The 19,174-nt window shown below is 45.1% G+C and overlaps 1 protein-coding gene across 2 annotated transcripts; it reads right to left on the minus strand.

Annotated features, from left to right (window-relative positions):
* Nucleotides 1–672: 672 nt before the first annotated feature.
* Nucleotides 673–18,290, minus strand: Pym1 (PYM1 exon junction complex associated factor). Of its 2 annotated transcripts, none has more exons than XM_090327116.1 (3): nt 18,020–18,290; nt 2,000–2,093; nt 673–1,585 (listed from the first exon to the last, which is right to left on the minus strand). In XM_090327116.1, exons 1-3 carry the CDS (start codon nt 18,054–18,056, stop codon nt 1,102–1,104), a joined length of 615 nt encoding a protein of 204 aa, XP_090183242.1. In that variant the 5' UTR covers nt 18,057–18,290; the 3' UTR covers nt 673–1,101. The 2 variants fall into 2 exon arrangements, with proteins under 2 accessions (XP_090183242.1, XP_090183246.1); XM_090327120.1 differs by lacking the exon at nt 18,020–18,290 and adding an exon at nt 17,384–17,947.
* Between the last annotated feature and the right edge of the window lie 884 nt (nt 18,291–19,174).

The following is a 19,174-nucleotide window of genomic DNA, read 5'->3' on the forward strand; positions in this document are numbered from 1 at the left end:
GCTCACACCTGCATTCCTAGCTACTTAGGAGGCTGAGATCTGAGGATCACAGTTCAAAGCCATCCTGGGCAGGAAAGTCTGTAGGACTTTTATCTCCACTAAACTACAAAACACACACACACACACACACACACACACACACACACACACACCCCCCCAAGAAGTGGAGCTGTGGCTCAAATGATAGATTGCTAACCTTGAGCAAAAGTTCAGGACATCCAGGACCTGAGTTCAAGCCCCAAAACAAGCACAGAGAATTGGTTGTGGGGCTTGAACTCAGGGCCCGGACACTGTTCCTGAGCTCTTTTGCTCAAGACTCATGTTCTACCACTTTGAGTTATGGGACATTTATGGTTTCTTGGTAGTTAACCGGAGGCAAGAGTTTCACCAGGACTTTTCAGCTTGGTTTTGAACTGCAATCCTCACATCTCAGCCTCCTAAGTAGTTAGGATTATAGGCACTGAGCCATTGGCACCTAAATTCACACACTAATTTTTAAATAACTGAGGGCTTAGTGCTATATGTAAGGTTCTGGCTTCGATTTCCAGCACCACCAAAAAAAAAAAAAACAAAAGTAAATAAGCAAAGGAAACATTACTCACAACCTGTCTTCTGTGCCAAATTCACAGATCAAACACTAGGATCTAAAAACAGAGGCAAAATTTGTCCACATGTTGTCTACTTGAGTTTATTATTGTACTCTTAAAAAAAAAAAAAAAAAGTTAGGGATGGCCAGGGAAAAATGTCATAAACACTGAACAGGAACCAAGACTCCAAAACTTGAGTGCCTCAGTTCTCAGAGGTTCCATTCCCACCCACCCAATTTTCTTTTAAACAAGACACCCAAATCAGCAGCAGGTACCTGGGGCAGTCACTGAGATTTTCAACACTAGGAATTGGAGGGAAAATGTCCAAAAAATAGGAATTGGGGAGAAAGGGAAGGAATGAGGGACAGTAGGCTCTGGAGGACAGAGCTGGGCGGCAAGAAGTGGAAAGGAGCCAATAGGAGGCACACCCCACTTGACCGCTGCTGCCCGCACTCCCCGGGTCCCAGACAGCCCCATGGTTTGTTCTGCAGTCCACTCCCTATTCCCACAGGCTTCACAGGCCTAGCTCCAAGTCCTCCAGCTCCTCCTCCAGTGCCCTCCTCCTTGCTAACTTCTCCAGCTGCTCTTTGCTGGGCTGGCTGACTTCACCGGCCTGGATCCGCTGCTGCAGCTCCTCCACTTGCCGAAGCTTCTTCTTTAGGCTCTTTATCTTCTTGGCTTTCTCTGTGGTGGCCACTGAGTCAGGCGGGTCAGAGGCAGCTGTAGGGGCTGCCTGGGAGATTTGCAGAGCACTGGGGAGTTGGACTGTCTCTCCTAGGGACACCTTCTCAAGAGTCCGGCTCAACGCCTCTGCCTCTCCTTTTTCCTGCTGTTGCCGCCGCTTCTCCTTTCGTTTCAGGTTGCGTTTGGCGGTCTTAGAGAGGCCTGGTTCACCACCTTCTGGTCTAGATGGGGTGACAGGAGCGGTGGCCTCAGGGCTGAGCCCTGGAGGCAGCTCTGGTTTGCTCTTGAAAAACTTCACATACTTATTTTCATACCTGCAGGAAACAAGATGTCAACAGAATTTCCAAGAAGCACTGACTTTTCAGCCCTTTTCCTAACTTTCTAAATCAAATAACTCTTAATCACATTCCTACTTCCTTGCTTTCTTTGAATCCCTCCCCAACTTTGCTCGGTAGAAGATGGTATAAGGAGGGTCCCGTGGACCCAAATCATTGAATTTCTCACTTCTATTGGAAGTTCTGCCGAACAGTGGTCACAGGAACAAACTAATCACATGGAACCCCCACTTACCCCTGAATCCCAGCTCCTTCCTCTCCTTTCTCAGACAGTTGCCCCTCCTTCCATTTCCTTGGGGCTCAGGAGAGTCATCCCTAAACTTGTAGGCACACATATTCTATCCTTCTGTAGGGACCTCATTAAATACCCCCGCCTCAAGCCTAAGCACGCACACTGGGACCTCCTCCTGGGGCACATAGCCTTCTTTCACCCTCCGCTGCTTGCGCCAGGTCCCGTCAGGTCGTTGTGTTGAAGCGATGTACTTGCCTGAAATTGGAGAAACTTAGTTGGAGTTATTTTCTTAATTTCAAACATTTCCCAAGTTGAGTGCCCATGGTCCTATAAATCCTAGTTACTTAGTAGGTTGAGACCTGGAGGATGAAGGTTGGAGGCCATCCAGATTGAAAAATTCATTAGATTCCATCTTTGAATAATCACCAGAAAAACCAAAAAGAGGGCTAGAAGCATAGCTTAAGTGGCATAGCACCAACTTAGCAAGCATGAACTTGAATTGAAATCACAGAACCAACAAAATAAATAAATAAAAATACTCAAAACATTTCTCAAAATGAGAGAAGTATGCATAAATGCACATAACTCCCCCAGTACTCATCTGCCCACCAAATGCAAATCTCTAAGGCAGTTGTTACCATATCAACCCTGAAAACCCTATTCCATCATTCTTTACAGAGTGGCTATGCACTATACAATACACCTTCCTTTCCCTCAGAGAGGGTCTATTTTTATAACTTACATAAGACATGACAGGGATAGATGTTAAAACACAAGGCAACAGCAAAGGGATATTACATGCAGTGAGCAAAGAAGAGGCTAAAGGAAGAAAAAACAAGAACCATTTGGGGAGAAATGATCTGAAAAATGTTATGGAGAAGGAGAAATTTTATTTAGATGGACCTTGAAAAACAAAACAACTTGAAGGAACACACACTACAAACTGGTCACAGCACTGCATGCTTATAATCCCAGTACTTGTAGCACATGGGACACATTCAATAAATATATGTCAAATGAATGAATCCTTTATCCAAAGCAGTGTTTTAGAACAATTAATCCAGCATGGGATATTACAGTAGGCTAAGCAAGAATCAAGACCAGCCTTGGATAAATAGTGCTCATGACATACTGAAACCAAAAAAGCAAACTACAGGAAAACAGAAAGAAGTCTTCAATATTTTTAAAACTTCAGAACCTTTTCTTTTTTGGGGGGGAGGGGCAGATCATGGGGCTTGAACTCCACCTGGACACTGTCCCTGAGCTCTTCAGCTCCAGGCTACCACTCTACCACCCTTGAGCCAAGCCCCACTTCCCATTGTCTAGAGGTTAACTGGAGATGAGAGTCTCACGTCCTTTTGTGCCTGGGCTGGCTTTGAACCTTGATCTTCAGATCAAGCTGGGATTACAGGCCTGAGCCACTACACCAGGCTTTCAGAATCTTTTTAACTCCTGTTTTGTAATGATGCACTTTTCCTTTTTCTTTTGTGCTGGCACTTGAACTTAGGGACTTATATTGCTTAGCTTTTTCTGTTCAAGGCTGGCATACTATCACTTGAGCCATTCTACTACTTTAGCCACACCTCCACTTCTGGCTTTTTACTAATTGGAGAAAAAAAAAATCCCTTGATTTATTTTACTTTTTTTTTTTTCTTGCCAGTTCTGGGGCTTGAACTCTGGGCCTGGGCTGATTTTGTCTAGGCTGGCTTCCAACTGATCTCAGCCTCCTGAAAGCTAGGATTGCATCATGAGCACCTGGTAAAAGGATATGCATTTCTTTACACAATAATAAAAATTATATTCATTAATTCCTTCAGAAAGGTCATTATGTACTGAGCTTTCAAACACACATGGCAAACAAAATTTCCAAAATTCTAATTTTTACTTGAGAGTTTGAATTTTGTCATGGACAATAAACATGGTTGTTTTCTTTGAAATAACAAAGTTGTTTCTTTCATTTTCTGGAAACAACTGTCACATATATTTGGAATTACCATACTTTGTCAAATTTCTTTCAAATGAAACTGGTGTCTCATGAAAAGGAAGCATGCTTGGCTGGCAATTGGAACAATTGTGCAAGTGCTTCTCCTTGAAACAGTCACCTTACTTACTTTAGTATATGGCACAAATGTTTCATGTTTCCCTTCTTTTAGCAACAAAGAGTGCTGAAAAGATGTGTATTCAAGGACTACAGCATAATAATCATTGTTATTGCATAATCAAACAATCTTAAGTGAAACTGGCATAATCCACTACAAGTGTGTGGCAATAAAGAACACAACTAACAAGTATTGTTTGGCGCGATCACCTTGGCAATTGCATGCTTAATAGGTCAGCAGTATTACTCACCAGTGCAAAACTCAGTTAATTCAGTTAAAAAAAAAAAAAAAGAAAAAAGTCAACTTAAGTCAGTGGCTCATGCCTGTAATCACAGGTACTCAGGAAGCTGAGATCTGAAGATTGGGTTTTATAGCTAGCCTGGGTGGGAAAGTCTGAGCCTCTTATCTCTAACTACTAAAAAGCCAGAAACAGAGCTGGCTCAAAGTGGTAGAGTGCTAGCCTTGAGCTCAGGGACAGTACCCAGGCCCTGAGTTCAAGCCTTAGGGCCATCAGCCCCCCCCCCCCTCCAAAAAAAGCCAGGAGCCAGTGGCTTATGCCTGTTATTCTAGCTACTCAGGAAGCTAAGATCTAAGGATCACAGTTTGAAGACAGCCCAAGGAGAAAAGTCCATGAGACTCTTTATTATTTCCATAAACTACTCAGAAAAAGCAAGAAGTAGCACTGTGGCTCAAGTGGAGGAATGCTAGCCTTCAGCCCAAAGAAACTCAGGGACAATGCCCAGGCCCTACCCTGAATTCAAGACTCACAAACAAAACAACAAGAACATACACAAAAAGGAATATGAAAGAAAGAGACAGAGAGACAGAAAGAGACAGAGAGAGGCTCTAGCACTGGCATAAATGCATGTGGCAATGGGTACAGATATTTAAGAGAACAGAAGCAGACCAGGTAAATGAGACAACTCATATATGGGAATAACAAAAAACTAGGTTGAGAATGCCAAATATGCCCATCTTAGAAAGACTTAAAAATAAGATTTGTGACTGGTAAATAAAAGAGAAACAGGGGACAGTAAGGATATTTTGGGGTATGGGGGAGGGGGCTAACTGTAATAGTATGGAAACAGTAAAACACAAATAATGAAAAAAACAAAACAAACCAGAGAGATAACATGGAGGGAAGATGAGGATTAGGGCTGGTCTTTGAAGAAAGGGTCAAACTAAAGTAAGAGAAAAGGGATACAGAAGAGATTTGAAACAGCTCATTCTAAAACAAAGAAGGCAGACATGGGATGTAGGCGGCATTTTCAGGATAGCAAATAGACCAATCTGGCTGAGCCAGAGAAGCAGCTAGAAGAGAGGAAGATGTTCAGATCATGAATGTCAGTGGCAGAGTTTAATACGGCACATGGCACACATTCAATAAATATTTGCCAAATGAATGAATCCTTTATCCAAAGCAGTGTTTTAGAACAATTAATCCAGCATGATGAGAAGCTGACTTGGAAAGAAAAACATGAGACAGGAGCAGCCCAGTTATGAAAAAGACCGCAATAATGTGGCATGAAGGGCAGAAATGACTAATACAGTGAGAATACAAAGGAAGACATTCAGATTAGATGTAGTATCAAAGAATTCACAATACTTGGCAATTCACTGACTAGGGGAAGGGTAGGAGATGGTTAGAAAGTAAAAATAAGCCAGGCACAGTGACTCATGCCTGTAATCCTAGCTACCAGGAGGCTGAGATCTGAGGACGTCGGTTCAAAGCCAGCCTGAGCACTAAAGTCCATGAGACTCTTATCTCCAATTAACTACCAGAAAACTGGAAATAGCACTGTGGCTTAAGCTAAAGAGCTCAAGGACAATGCCCGGGCTCAGAGCTCAAGCCCCATAACTGACACACAAAAGCAAAAATAATTCAACATACTTAGAAATACCAGTTGTAAGAATCATTAAGAACTTACTCCAAGGCCTGGAGTTTGGCCTAGTGGTAGAGTGCCTGCCTAGCATGCAAAAAGCCATGGGTTCGATTCCTCAGTACCACATAAAAAGCTGGAAGTGGCAGAGTGCTAGCCTTGACCAAAAGAAGCTCAGGACAGTGCCTAGGCCTGGAGTTCAAGCCCTAGGAGTAGCACCAAAAAAAAAAAAAAAAAGTCCAAGTACTGTGGCTTACACCTGTAACCTTAGTTACTAAGGTACTCAGGAGGCTGAGAGCTGAAGATCAAAGTCCAAAGCCAGCCTGGACAGGAAAGTTTGTGAAACTCTTATTGCCAAATAAGCACCAAAAGCCAGACAGGGAGCTGTGGTTTATGTAGTAGAGTGAACACAAAAATCTTAGAGACAGGGGCTGGGAGTTTGGCCTGGTGGTAGAGTGCTTGCCTAGCATGCATGAAGACCTGGGTTCAATTCCTCAGTACCACATACATAGAAAAAAGCCAGAAGTGGTGCTGAGGCTCAAGTGGTAGAGCTCTAGCCTTGAGAAAGTCCAAGGACAATGCTCAGGCCCTGAGGTCAAGCCCAGGACTGGCAAAAAAAAATCTTAGAGACAGGGCCAGGAGTTTGGCCTAGTGGTAGAGTGTTTGCCTAGCATGCATGAAGACCTGGGTTCAATTCCTCCATAACACATACTGAGAAAAAAAGCCAGAAGTGATGCTGTGGCTCAGGTGGTAGCATTCTAGCCTTGAGAAAAAAACCAAGGACAGTACTCAGGCCCTGAGCACAAGCCTAACACTGACCCAAAAAAAAAAAAAAAATCTGAGACAGGAGCTGGGAGCATGGCCTAGTGGTAGAGTACTCACCTAGCATGCATGAAGCCCAAGCCCTGGGCTTGATTCCTCTGGTACCACATACCCAGAAAAGCTAGAAGTGGTGCTGTGGCTCAAGTGGTAGAGCACTAGCTTTGAGAAAGCCCAAGGACAGTGCCAAAGCCCTGAGTTCAAGCCCAAGATTGGCTTAAAAAAATAAAAAAAGGCTATGTAAGTAGTTGTTACTCTATGATAGCAAGAAAAAATATTATACATTCAGAGGGGGCAGGGAAAAATGAACAGTGGAAGGTATATAATTTTGAATACATTGCAACAATATATGAAGATGGCATAGCAATCTCAATGAAAGCAGTTGATCAATAAGGGTTTGCTGACATTAGGAACAATAAGCAACAGAGGGTTACTGATTAAAATATGATATAGCGCCAGGAGTTTAGCCTAGTGGTGGAGTCCTTGCCTAGCATGCATGAAGACGTAGGTTTGATTCCTCAGTACCACACACATTGAAAAAAGCCAGATATGGTACTGTGGCTCAAGTGGTAGAGTTCTAGCCTTGAGAAAGCCCAGGGACAGTACCCAGGACTGGCAAAAAATAAATAAATAAAAAATATGATTACTTTATTTTCATATATGAGAATAGGATAATGAAACATTTTTTTTTAATTTTTTGGTCAGTTTTGGAGTTTGAACTCAGGGCCTAGGGCACTGTCCCCAAGCTTGTTTTGCTCAAGGCTACCACTCTACTACTTGAGCCACAACTCTACTTCTGGCTTTTTCTGTTTATATGGAACTAAGGAATCCTACCCAGGGCTTCATGCATGTTAGGTAAGCACTCTACCACTAAACCACATTGTCAACCCTAGTTAACTGTTTCAGAAGTAGGATGAGGGTAAGGAAGAATGATAGGGTTAGTTTGGTCTGTATGCATGTACAGAAATGTCACAATGACACTTCTTTTACCTAACTTGTGTATATGATCATTATAAAGCAAAAACAGAGCTAGTGCACTGGCTCATGCCTGTAATACTAGCTACTCAGAAGGCTGAGATCTGAGGATCAAGGTTCAAGGTTCATAGCCAGCCCAGCCCATGCACTACAAAGCTGTGAGATTCTTATCTCCAGTTCATCTCCAAAAAAATGGGAAATGGGGCTGTGGCTCAAGGGGCAGTAACCTTGAGCTGAAGAGCTCAGGGACAACACCCAGGCCCAGGGTAGGGCGGTAGCCTCCAGCTAAGAGCTCAGGGACAGTACCCAGTTCAAGCCCCATAACCCCCCCCCAAAAGGAATATGTCTATAATTCTAGATAGTTAGGAGGCTGTTATCTGAGGGCTACAGTTCGAAACCAAGAAAATCTCTTCCCCCAACTTCCTCCTTCCCTGCCAAGAAAAGCTAGAAACAGAGCTGCGGCTCAAGTGGTATATTGCTAGCCTTCAGCAAAAAAAAAAAAAAAAAAAAAAAAGCTGGGCCCTGAGTTCAAGGACCAGGATTAGCCAAAAAAAAGTATTACATGTTCAGTAAAGTCAGAAAAAAAAAATGGGGGGTGGAGGCGGGAGAAGGGGTCTGGGAATTTAGCCTAGTGGTAGAGTGCTTGCTTCGCATGCACGGAGACCCAGATTTGAGTCCTCAGTACCACATACATAGAAAAAACCAGAAGTGGTGCTGTGGGTCAACTGGTAGAGCTGTAGCCTTGAGAAAGCCCAAGGACAGTGGTCAGGTCCTGAGTTCAAGCCCAGGACTGACAAAAAAAAATTATATATATATCAGTACTAGGAATTAAAGACCCTCTAGTTAGGGTCTTTACACTTGCCCAAGCTGGCCTCAAACTTGAAATCTTCCTGACTCTACCTCCCAAGTAGCTGGGATCACATGAATGTACCACCATCCTCAGTCTCAATTACTACTTTTTTGTGTGTGCAGGTACTGAGGCGCGACTCAGAATCTCTCTTAATGGGCTTTTTGGCTCAAACCCGATGCTCTATCACTTGAACTATTCCTCACTTCTAGCTTTTGACTGGGTAATTGGAGATAAGTCTTCAATTTGTTTGTCCAGGCTAATCAAATCTCTTTCCTCAGATCTGTTTTTGTTTTGTTTTGTTTGTTTGTTTTTGCCAGTCCTGGGCTTAAGCTCAGGGCCTGAGCACTGTCCTTGGATTTTTCTCAAGGCTAGAACTCTACCACTTGAGCCTCAGCACCACTTCTGGCTTTTTCTCAGTATGTGGTACCAGGGAATCGAACCCGGTCTTCGTGCATGCTAGGCAAGCACTCTACTACTAGGCCAAACTCCCAGCCGAGATCTGTTTTTTTTTAAGCAGCAGGATTATAGGCATGAGCCACTGGTGCCTGGCTCACAATACTTTTATTTTTATTTAGTTTTCTTTCTTTTTTTTCTTTTGTCAGTTGTAGGGCTTGAACTCTGGGCCTGGGTGTTGTCCCTGAGCTCAAGGCTACCGCACTACCCCTGGAATCATAGCCCCACTTTCCATTTTTAGTGGTTAGTTGGAGATCAGACTCTTGGCTTGGCTTTGAACTGTGATCCTGAGATCTCAGCCTCCTGAGTAGCTAACATTACAGGTGTGAGCCACTCTGCCTACCAACAATTTTTTAAATTACTTGTATAGTTCTTGTTTGAGCAGCACATATACTAACTAAATTACTTGCCAGCCGTATGTAAAAAGGACATATGAAACATAAATGAATGTTGTGTTTTGATTGGATCCAACCCCAAGATATATTATTATGTATATTCAAACACTCAAAACTATAAAAATCCAAAACACTTTGATCTCAAGTATTTTGGGTACTCACCCTGTATACTATGTTTATTTCTTTACTTTTTTTTTTCCCTGGTATGTGGGGCTTGAACTCAGGCCTGAGTGCTTTCCCTGTGCACTTTTGCTCAAGGCTAGTGCTGTGTCACAGCTCTACTTCCAGTTTTTGAGTAGTTAATTGGAGATAAAGAGTCTCTAGGACTTTTCTCCTTGGGCTGGCTACAAACCACAATCCTTAGATCTCAGCCTGAGTAGCAAGTGAGCCACCAGCCCCAGGCTATCTATATACTTTCTTAGTATAAAGATTAATTTATAGGGGCTGGGAGTTTGGCTTAGTGGTAGAGTGCTTGCCTAGCATGCACAAAGACCCATGTTCAATTCCTCAGTACCACATACATAGAAAAAAAGCCAGAAGTGGTGCTGAGGCTCAAGTGGTAGAGCTCTAGCCTTGAGAAAGTCCAAGGACAGTACTCAGGCCCTGAGCTCAAGCCCAAAACTGGCACACAAAAAAAAGAAAGAAAAGAAAAAAGAAGAATGTATAGATTAGGCACAGTAAAGGATAAAAACAACAACTGAAAAAGTTAACAATAAAATATACACCGTAATAAACATTATGGTCTCTCTCTCAAAATATTATACCGTGCTGTGGCTCAAATGGCAGAGCACTAGCCTTAAGCAAAAAGTACCCAAGGACAGTACAAAAGCCCTGTGTCCAAGCCCCAGGACTGTCAAAAAAAAAAAAGAAAAATAAGAAAATAAAAAAGACTACTGTAGAGTTGAAGGTTTAAGAGAAGTAAATAAGAAAAGACAGGAGAGGAGTTTCTTGAATAGCCATCCTGAGTGGAAACCCTCAGAGATAAGCAAAGGAGCACCTATTTTATGTTATCTTGGTTCCATCCTCTGGCCTTGATGGTATCCAAGGGTGAAGTCAAAAAGAAGGGAGAGGTTTGGCGATTCCCACCCCTAGAAATAAAAACCAAGGGGAGAATATCAGGACTTTCAGGTAACATTTTTGAGCACTAGAAACTATAGATTAGGGACCATTATTACTATAAGAATATTTTAAGCTTTCTCATTTCCCCACATCTATTGTTTTATAAACCTCAATCTGTTTCCTTAAATCTATTAGTGATTAAAAACTATTAGTGATTAAAAAAAAAAAAAAACTCCTAAACTAAGGGCTGGGAGTTTGGCCCAGTGGTACAGTGCTTGCTTAGCATGCACAATGACTGGGGTTCAATTCCTTGGTGCCACATACACAGAAAAAAATAACCCGGAAATAGTGCAGTGGCTCAAGTGGTAGAGCGCTAGCCTTGAGAAAGCCCAAGGATAGTGCAAAAACCCTTAATTCAAGCCCCAGGACTGGCAAAACAAAGAAAAGCCTAAACTAGATGGGTAGGGGTGGCTCACACCTGTAATCCTAACTACTTAGGAGGCCAAGATCCAAATGGTCAGTTTCAAGCCCTCCAAGGCAGAAAAGTCCTAGAGATTCCATGTTCAATTAGCAAGGAAAAATGCACAATTGGTAGATATTCCAGTGGGAGATTACCAACCATGAACAAGAAAGCTAAGTGGGTATCTGAGACCAGGATTTCAAACCCTGGTACTACCCCCTCCACCCCCCCAAAAGACTATTTTCTGGAGTTGTAGAAAGACAGCAAAGAGACAACATAATAAGGATTCTGTGACTTCCAAGGATGAGGGGGAATGACTAATGAGTCTTGGGATTTGCTTCAGGTAAGAGATCTGGGATCCAGATTCAAGCCTGAAGATGACCTCAGAGCCAACAGCTGAAGACCTAGATATGGTTTGCATTGAAAAAATCCAAGCTGGCTGGCTCATGGTTATTTCCCTCAAAGAAAAAGAGGTAAAACAATGACAGGAAATTATTCATAGGAAAAGAAAGTGTTTGGCCATGGAAACTCTAAAGGGTTTTAAGTAATAGTAGATAATTAAAAGTAATAACACTGTTGTAAGAAGGAAGGTAACTAACACTAGTAAATACTGAAGAGTGATCAAGGACAAGAACTGAGAAAAAGGATACTGTTTTTGGCAATTTGAAAAACCCTGTTTATAGCTGCAGAAAGCAGTAGTGGTCAGAAGCCAGAGTACCTATAAATTAAACGATTAATGTATATTTATTATATTAATAAATTAATATACCTTCTATAAGAAAAAATGCTACATCCACTAGCTGCAATAGAGATTATAAATGTGGGCAATATGTCCTTAGTTTCAAGACCTTTACAATCTAAGCTGGTGTCCAAGGGTTTACACATATAATTCTAATTAAATCCTAGATACTCAGGAGGCTGAGATCTGAAGATCACAGTTCAAAGCCAGCCCAGGCACTAAAAAGTCCGAGAGAGGGCCGGGAGTTTGGCCTAGTGGTAAAGTGCTTGCCCAGCAAGCTGGAAGTGGTGCTGTGGCTCAAGTGGTAGTGGTAGAGTTCTGGTCTTGAGAAAACCCAGGCCCTGAGTTCAAGCCCCAGAACTGGCAAAAAAAAAAAAAAGAAAGAAAGAAAAAGAAAACGTCCGAGAGACTTTTATCTCCAATTAACCACCAGAAACCCGGAAGTGGCACTGCGGCTCAAAGGTAGGGCAGTAGCCTTGAGCTGAAGAGGCCAGGGACAATGCCCAGGCCCAGAGTTCAAGCCCCTCAACCCACAAAGAGAGAAAGAGAGAAAGGGAGAAGGTGGGGGAGAGGAGGGAGAGAGAGAGGGAGAGATACAGACAGAGGCTCCAGAGGCTGAGATTTGAAGGGCCAAGGTTAGAAGAAGCCAGCCTGGGTAGAAAAGTCCATGAAACTATTCAAAATAACCTGCAAAACGCAGAGCTGTCGCTGGGCACTGTGGCTCATGCTTGTACTCCTCACTACTCAGGAAACCAAGATCTGAGGATCACAGTTCAAAGCTAGCCTGGAAAGTCTATGAGATTCTGATCTCCAATTAACCAACAGGCACTGTGGCTCAAAGCGGTAGAGCACTAACTTTGAGCAAAAGAGCCCAGGGACAGTGCCCAGGATCTGAGTTCAAGCTCACACCACCATCAACAACAACAACAAAAAGTGTGGTTCAAGAGATAGAAATCCAGCAGAGCAAGCAAGCTGAGCATAAAGCCAGAGAATCAACTAAATCCAGGAGTTTATGGCCAGGCAGGGCAATGTATGGAGATCCTACCTCCAAACAAACAGTGCTGAGGGCTCATACCTATAATAATTCTAGCTACTCCAGAGGATGAAACCTGAAGGATCAAGGATTGAGGCCAGTATAAGCCTACCTCAAAAATAAACTGTAGGGCCAGGAGTTTGGCCTAGTGGTAGAGTGCTTGCCTAGCATGCATGAAGACCCGGGTTCGATTCCTCAGTACCACAAACATAGAAAAAGGCTGGAAGTGGTGCTATGGCTCAAGTGGTAGAGCTCTAGCCTTGAGAAAAAGCCCAAGAACAGTGCTCAGGCCCTGAGCTCAAGCCCAGGACTGGCAAAAAAAAACCAAAAAAAACAAAAACTGTAGCCAGGTGCTGTGGCTCAGGCCTGTAAACCTAGGTACTCAGGAGGCTGACACCTGAGGATTCTAGAGGTCAGGGATCAGAAGTGTGGCATAGTGGTAGCATGTTCACCTAGCATGCACGAAGCCCTGGTTCAGTTCCCTGGAACCACATACACAGAACAAGCTGGAAGTGGCGCTGTGGCTCTAGTGGCAGAGTGCTATCCTTGAGCAAAAAGTGTAAAAGGACATGCCCAGGCACTCAGTTCAAGCCCCAGGACTGGCAAACAAACAAAACAAAACAATCAAAAACTTAGGAAGAACACCCAGGCCCCAAGTACAATTTCCAGGACTAGCAAAAAAAAAAAAAAAAAAAAAGTTCAGTAGACTCAACCTCAGATAACCAGCAAAAATTGGGCTGAAGGCATGACTCAATTGGTAGAGTATCGTCCCATAGTTTTTTTTGCTGAAAGCTACTATTCTACCACTTGAGCTACAACTCTATTTCTGGCTTTTTATTGGTTGACATAAGAGTTTCACACTGCTGGGCGTGGTGGCTCATGCCTGTAATCCTAGCCACTCAAGAGGCTGAGATCTGAGGATCAAGGTTCAAAGCCAGTCCAGACACCAAAGACCTTGAGACTCCTCTCTAATTAATCACTAGAAAAGACAAAGTACGTTTGTGGCTCTAGGGGTAGGGCAATAGCCTTGAGCTGAAGAACTCATGACAGTGCCCAAGCCCAAAGTTCAAGCCCCATACCCCACAAAAAAAAAAAAAAAAAAAAAAAAAAAGTTTCACACTTCGTGGCTTTGGCCAATTTCTTCCTCTTCCCGCACCCTCCCAACCCCAAGTCCTGGGGCTTGAATGTGACCCTGAGCTTCTTTTGCTCAAGGCTAGAGCCATACCTCCACTTCTGGCTTTTTTGGTAGTTTAGTGGAGATAAGAGTCTCATGGATGGGCCGGGAGTTTGGCCTAGTGGTTAAAGTGCTTACCTAGCATGCACGAAGACCTGGGTTCGATTCCTCCATCCCACATACACAGAAAAAGCCAGAAGTGGTGCTGTGGCTCAAGTGGTAGAGTGCTAGACCTGAGAAAGCCCAAGGACAGTGCTCAGGCCCTGAGTTCAAGCCCCAGGACTAGAAGAAAAAAAAAAGTCTCATGGACTTTCTTGTTCTGGCTGGCTTTGAACTGTGATCCTCAGATCTGAGCCTCCAAAGTAGCTAGGATTACAGGTATGAGTCACCTGTTCCTGTATTTTTGCAGTTTTGTTTTTTTTTTCTTTCTTCTTCTGCCAGTTCTGGTGCTTCAATTCAGGGCCTGGGCACTGTCCTTGAACACTTTTTGCTCAAGGCTAGTGCTCTGCCACTTGAGCCACATCACCACTTCCAGCTTTTTCTGTGTATGTGGTTCTGGGAAATTGAACCCAGGGCTTAGTGCACGTTAAGCAAGCACTCTACCACCAGGCCACACTCCTGGCCCTATAGTTGGTATTTTTTATCTAGAAAGGAAAAAAGGAAAGGCAAATGCCTTATTCTTTATGTATAGCCTGCAAAAGTGACTTTCCTACAAAAAGTACAGTATGGAAAGATGGGGAAAAACAGAAACTTTGCAGACTCTTACATTTTCTCAGCCAGACAATCATGGTCAATATCAATAGTGAAAGATCATGGGCTGGTGATAGAGCTTGGTGGTAAGAGCGTTTTCCTAGCGTGCATGCATGAGGCCCATGGTTTTATACTCAGCACTGAAGGAAAACTAAACTAAAACAACACAACACAACCAAAATCACAACAACAACAACAAAAGTAAAAATTGTGCTGTGTGTGTTGAGGCTCACGCTGTAATCCTAGCAACTCAGGAGGCTGAGATCTGAAGAATGAGGTTCAAAGCTTGCCTAGTCAAGAAAAGTCCAAGATACTCTTATCTCCAAGTAACCACAAAAAGCTGGAAGTGGAGCTGTAGATCAAGTGCAAGAGTGTTAGCCTTGGGCAAAAGAGCTGAGGGACAACTGACACCTGTAATCCTAGTTACTGAGGAGCTGAGGTCTGAGAAGCCAGCCCAGACATGCAAGTGTGCCTGTGAGATTCTCATCTCCAGCTAACCACCAAAAAACAGAAGTGGTGCTGGGGCTCAAGTGGTAGAGCACTAGCCTTGAGGCTGAAGAAAAACAAAAAAACTATGGGACAGATAGCTCCCAGGCCTGGAGTTCAGTGAAGAAATGAACATAGCAGGTATAGACTTGAAATTCAAGATATATGTCTCAAGCAGGAAGAAAACAGAAATGACAGGCCTTGATTGTTTAGTGAAATTATCTGTCACAAGAGAAAGAATTAAAGGGAGGGTCACAAAGAAGTGAAACTGATTAGAGAACAGCCATGGAAGAATTTAAGACACCAGGAAAAAAGTATTGGAGAGAAGCCTGTATCTCAACAGAAGCTAACATTGTACCAATAGCTTCTGTGATTTTTGTCTAGTAATAGTCTATAGGTTAGAAGCAGAAGCCAAGAATAGAGCTGACAGGGGCTGGGAGTTTGGCCTAGTGGTAGAGTGCTTGCCTAGCATGCACGAAGATCCAGGTTCAATTCCTCAGTACCACATACATAGAAAAAAGCCAGAAGTGGTGCTGAGGCTCAAGTGGTAGAGCTCTAGCCTTGAGGAAGTCCAAGGACAGTGCTCAGGCCCTGAGCTCAAGCCCAGGAATGGCAAAAAAAAAAAAAAAAAAAGAGAGAGAGAGAGAGAGAGAGAATAGAGCTGACAGACATAATTCCAAATAGTTGTGGCTTATGCCTATAATTCTAACTACTCAGGAGGCTGAGATCTAAGGATCATGGCTTGAAGCCAGCCTAGAAAAAGAAAAGTATGTGGGATTCTTATCTCCAATTAATCACAGGAAAAAGCTAGAAGTGGCACTGTGGGTCAGGTGGTACAGCACTAACCTTAAGCTGGGCACTGGTTGTTCATGCCTATAAGCCTACTACTCAGGAGGCTGAGGTCTTAGGATCATAGTTCAAAGCCAGCCTGGGCAGGAAAGTATATGAGAATCTTAACTCCAATTAACCACCCCAAAAATCTGGAGGTAGGGGCTGGGAGCATGGCCTAGTGGCAGAGTGCTTGCCTAGCATGCATGAAGCCCTGGGTTCAATTCCTTGGTACCACATACACAGAAAAAAAACTCATCAAGCTTAGTGGTACAGGTCAGTATTCACAGCACTCAGGAAACAAGCCAATCATGAGTTCTATTCTGAGCTAAAGAGTGAGATCCTGTCTTAAAAGAAGAAGGAGGAAGAGAAGGAGGAGAGAAGGTGGTGGTGGTTTTAGTTAAACAAAGACCTACTAAGTAGAGAGCATAAGGAAGGACAGCATACCACTTTAGAATGTGGAACTGGACAGAAGTAGCAGATTCTGGGTTGCCATTATGTACCATAAGGTAGGTGGGCTGAAGTATATGGAACGTGGAAAGCAGCAGAAAGAGAAGCATCTATAGCAGACTTTGAAACTGACTGTGCATACTGCACATGTGGTGTCATGTCTACAGACGACTACACATAGACTTCAATAACTACAAATGAAGACTGCAACAAGGGTTACAAAACCACTGTGCACTTGCACAGCATTTTACAGACTACTTTCATATACATTATCTTATTTAATAATCACTGGGACAATTCCATTATTGTGTACATTATGCAAAGGTCGTGGTGATAGAACAAAACCAAGAAGCTTTCTCAATTTCTCACACACACAGCAGACACTTCGGCATCTCAGACATCCAGTAGGAATTTGTCAGAAAGCCTGGGAGAAAGGCCACTAGAGAGCTTCCTATCTGCCTTCTATCACCTTGGTCCCCTCAATCTTCATCACCATCACGGGAGAGGGAAGAAAAGGGTGGTTCCAATAGGCAGGAAACTCAAGCTGAAAGTTAAGGTCCTTTCCCCTTCACATCTCTTGAACTCAATGACCCTAGAAATGAAGATGAGGGGAAAAGAGTGGGGAAAAACCCTGTGTGGCGAGGAAGGGGTCCTCGGCAGACAGCAACTGGAGAGCAGGAATGGACACAGGGCTGGGGTGGGATGGAAGGGGGGGCGCGCTAAGGGATGGGGGAGGGGAGAGGAGGAGGGCAGGAATTGGAGGGAACTGAGAGTGCAGAGGCAGTGGGCCTGGAGAACCCCGAGAAGTCATGGGAATTCCAAGTGCCAGAGAGAAAAGCTGAAGCCCAGTGAAAACCCTGAAGCCGGGAGCTCTGAGATACCCCAGCATTTGGGTGACCGGAAGCAGAGACACCCCCAAAAAGCATGACACCAGAAGGGGGCGCAGGTGACACCCCAGAGGGGAATGAATGGAGGCGGTCCAATGGGCGGGGCAAAGGAGGGGCCCCGACATGGGCGGGCCACAGACCCCTTTCCAAGTCCGAACCCCTTCCCCAAGAGCCCGGGGGGAGAAGCAGCTACGATTCCCGCACTCACCGCCGGTCTCGTCAGTTACATAGGGAGTCGCCATCTTGAAAACACAAACCACTTCCGGCGTGAGCGGGCCGGGGTCCCGCCCCCCTCCCCACCGGAAGTGAAGTCCTTGTCATCGCCAGCCACCATTTTCGTCTTAAAGGGACAGTGCCTCTTTTCCACCACGGCAGGAGAGAAGGGCGGGTTAGAAGCTGATGCAGTTAATAAAAACAAACGCCTGGGTTTATTTAAACTATGGTTGAGTGCCTGCTGTATGGAAAACAGTCCTGTGGGCGTCGGAAGTTCCAACCTGTAGTCGGATCCCAGGAGCTTTTCGGAGGTCCTGGGCAGGCCAAGAGAGAAAAGCCTCCCGAGGCCATGTGCAGCCCGAAGAGGGGCTAGGACTGCAGACAGGAGTGTCGGGCCCGGGCATGCACTCAGATCCCAGGGCGGCCGGTGACACGGGGCAGGCAAACTCCAAGCTCGCCCTGGGGCGCACCAGTGTGGCTGGAGGCGGGGGAAGTGGAAGACGTCCCCCCCCCACCACACCAGCCACGCCGCCAAAAGGTGATGGAGGTCGAGCGCGGCCGCCCAGCATCGCCCTCGGTGGACAGAGACCTACGGAAGAGTGCAAATCGGAGGGCGCTGCGGATCGGTCACCTGTCCCCGCAGCGTCAGCGTGGCCGGCGACTTCCATAGCCGAGTTGGGCGCGCAAGCCCTGCTCACACCAGGCCCCGGTTTTCGGATTCGGTGACGAAGTGACTTCTGGCCCCAGCCTGACAGGGGTCAAAGGGCACCGGGAAGGCCTCTCTCTGGGCGGATCCACTTAGTATTCTAATTAACCTAGACGTGAGGGATGAAGGGCGGGGCAACTGGCCAATAATCGGGCCCGTGCGGTCACTCCCCAGGCCTGCCCAGCTCCCTGCGTCATTGTTCTTCAGTGGAACCCAAAGATCGGTCCCCGCCCCTGTCGTCCCGGCCACCACCCCCCCCCCCCCCCCCCCGCCGCCCTGGGTAACTTGTTCCTGAAGGCCTAAGTCCAGTTAAACTCGTTTCCCCCGCAGCCTGGGAGGGGCCGCAGGCTAGGGTGTCAGCCTTCCACTCCCTCCTGGCTTTGGCCTTTATCCCTTTACTTTCACGGAATTCTACGTCGGATTAGGCCGACGTCCTTACAGGGCCTCTGGAATCTGAGGGGAGGGAAGGAAAGTGAACTTGGGCGACTACTTTAATATGCCTCCATTGAAATAAAGCAAAAATACCAGAGCAATGACTGTTAGGATCTGAAACACTGGAGGGGCGGGGAGAGTGGGGACGGGAGTTTGGCCTAGTGGTAGAGTGCTGGCCTAGCATGCACAAAGGCCTGGGGGTTGATTCCTTGGTACCACATACTTAGAAAAGCCAGAAGTGCTGCTGTGGCTCAAGTGGCAGAGCACTAGCCTTGAGGAAAAAGCCCAAGGACACTGCTCAGACCCTGAGTTCAAGCCCCAGGAGTGGCAAAAAAAAAAAAAAAAAAGTTCACTGGGCCCACACCTTGCCTTCCTTTTCATTCTCCCAACTCCTTGATTTGTATCTGGGGCCCAATTCATGAGGCCTCAAAACTCACTTAAAAACCATTTGTGCCAGACATGGTGGCTCACACTTGTAATCCTAGCTACTCAGGAGGCTGAGGATCGTGGTTCGAACCAGGCCAGGCACTAAAGACCCAGAGACTCTCTAATTATCACTAGAAAATGGGAAGTGGGGCTGTGGTTCCAGGGATAGGACGGTAGCCTTGAGCTGAAGAGCTCAGGGACCGTGCCCAGGCCCAGAGTTCA

This window comes from Megascapheus bottae, chromosome 2, assembly GCF_031878675.1.
Source record: "Megascapheus bottae isolate mThoBot1 chromosome 2, mThoBot2.hap1, whole genome shotgun sequence".
Classification (NCBI taxonomy): Eukaryota; Metazoa; Chordata; class Mammalia; order Rodentia; family Geomyidae; genus Megascapheus; species Megascapheus bottae.

Bases quoted from the DNA above. Each gene is read 5' to 3' on its own strand.
- Pym1 (XM_090327116.1), bottom strand. From the start codon at position 18,056: ATGGAAGTCGCCGGCCACGCTGACGCTGCGGGGACAG. The intron at 2,094-18,019 runs GTGACCGATCCG...CTCCAATTTCAG, and splicing joins CGCTGACGCTGCGGGGACAG to GCAAGTACATCGCTTCAACA. The intron at 1,586-1,999 runs GTGCGTGCTTAG...TGTTTCCTGCAG, and splicing joins CCCCAGGAGGAGGTCCCAGT to GTATGAAAATAAGTATGTGA.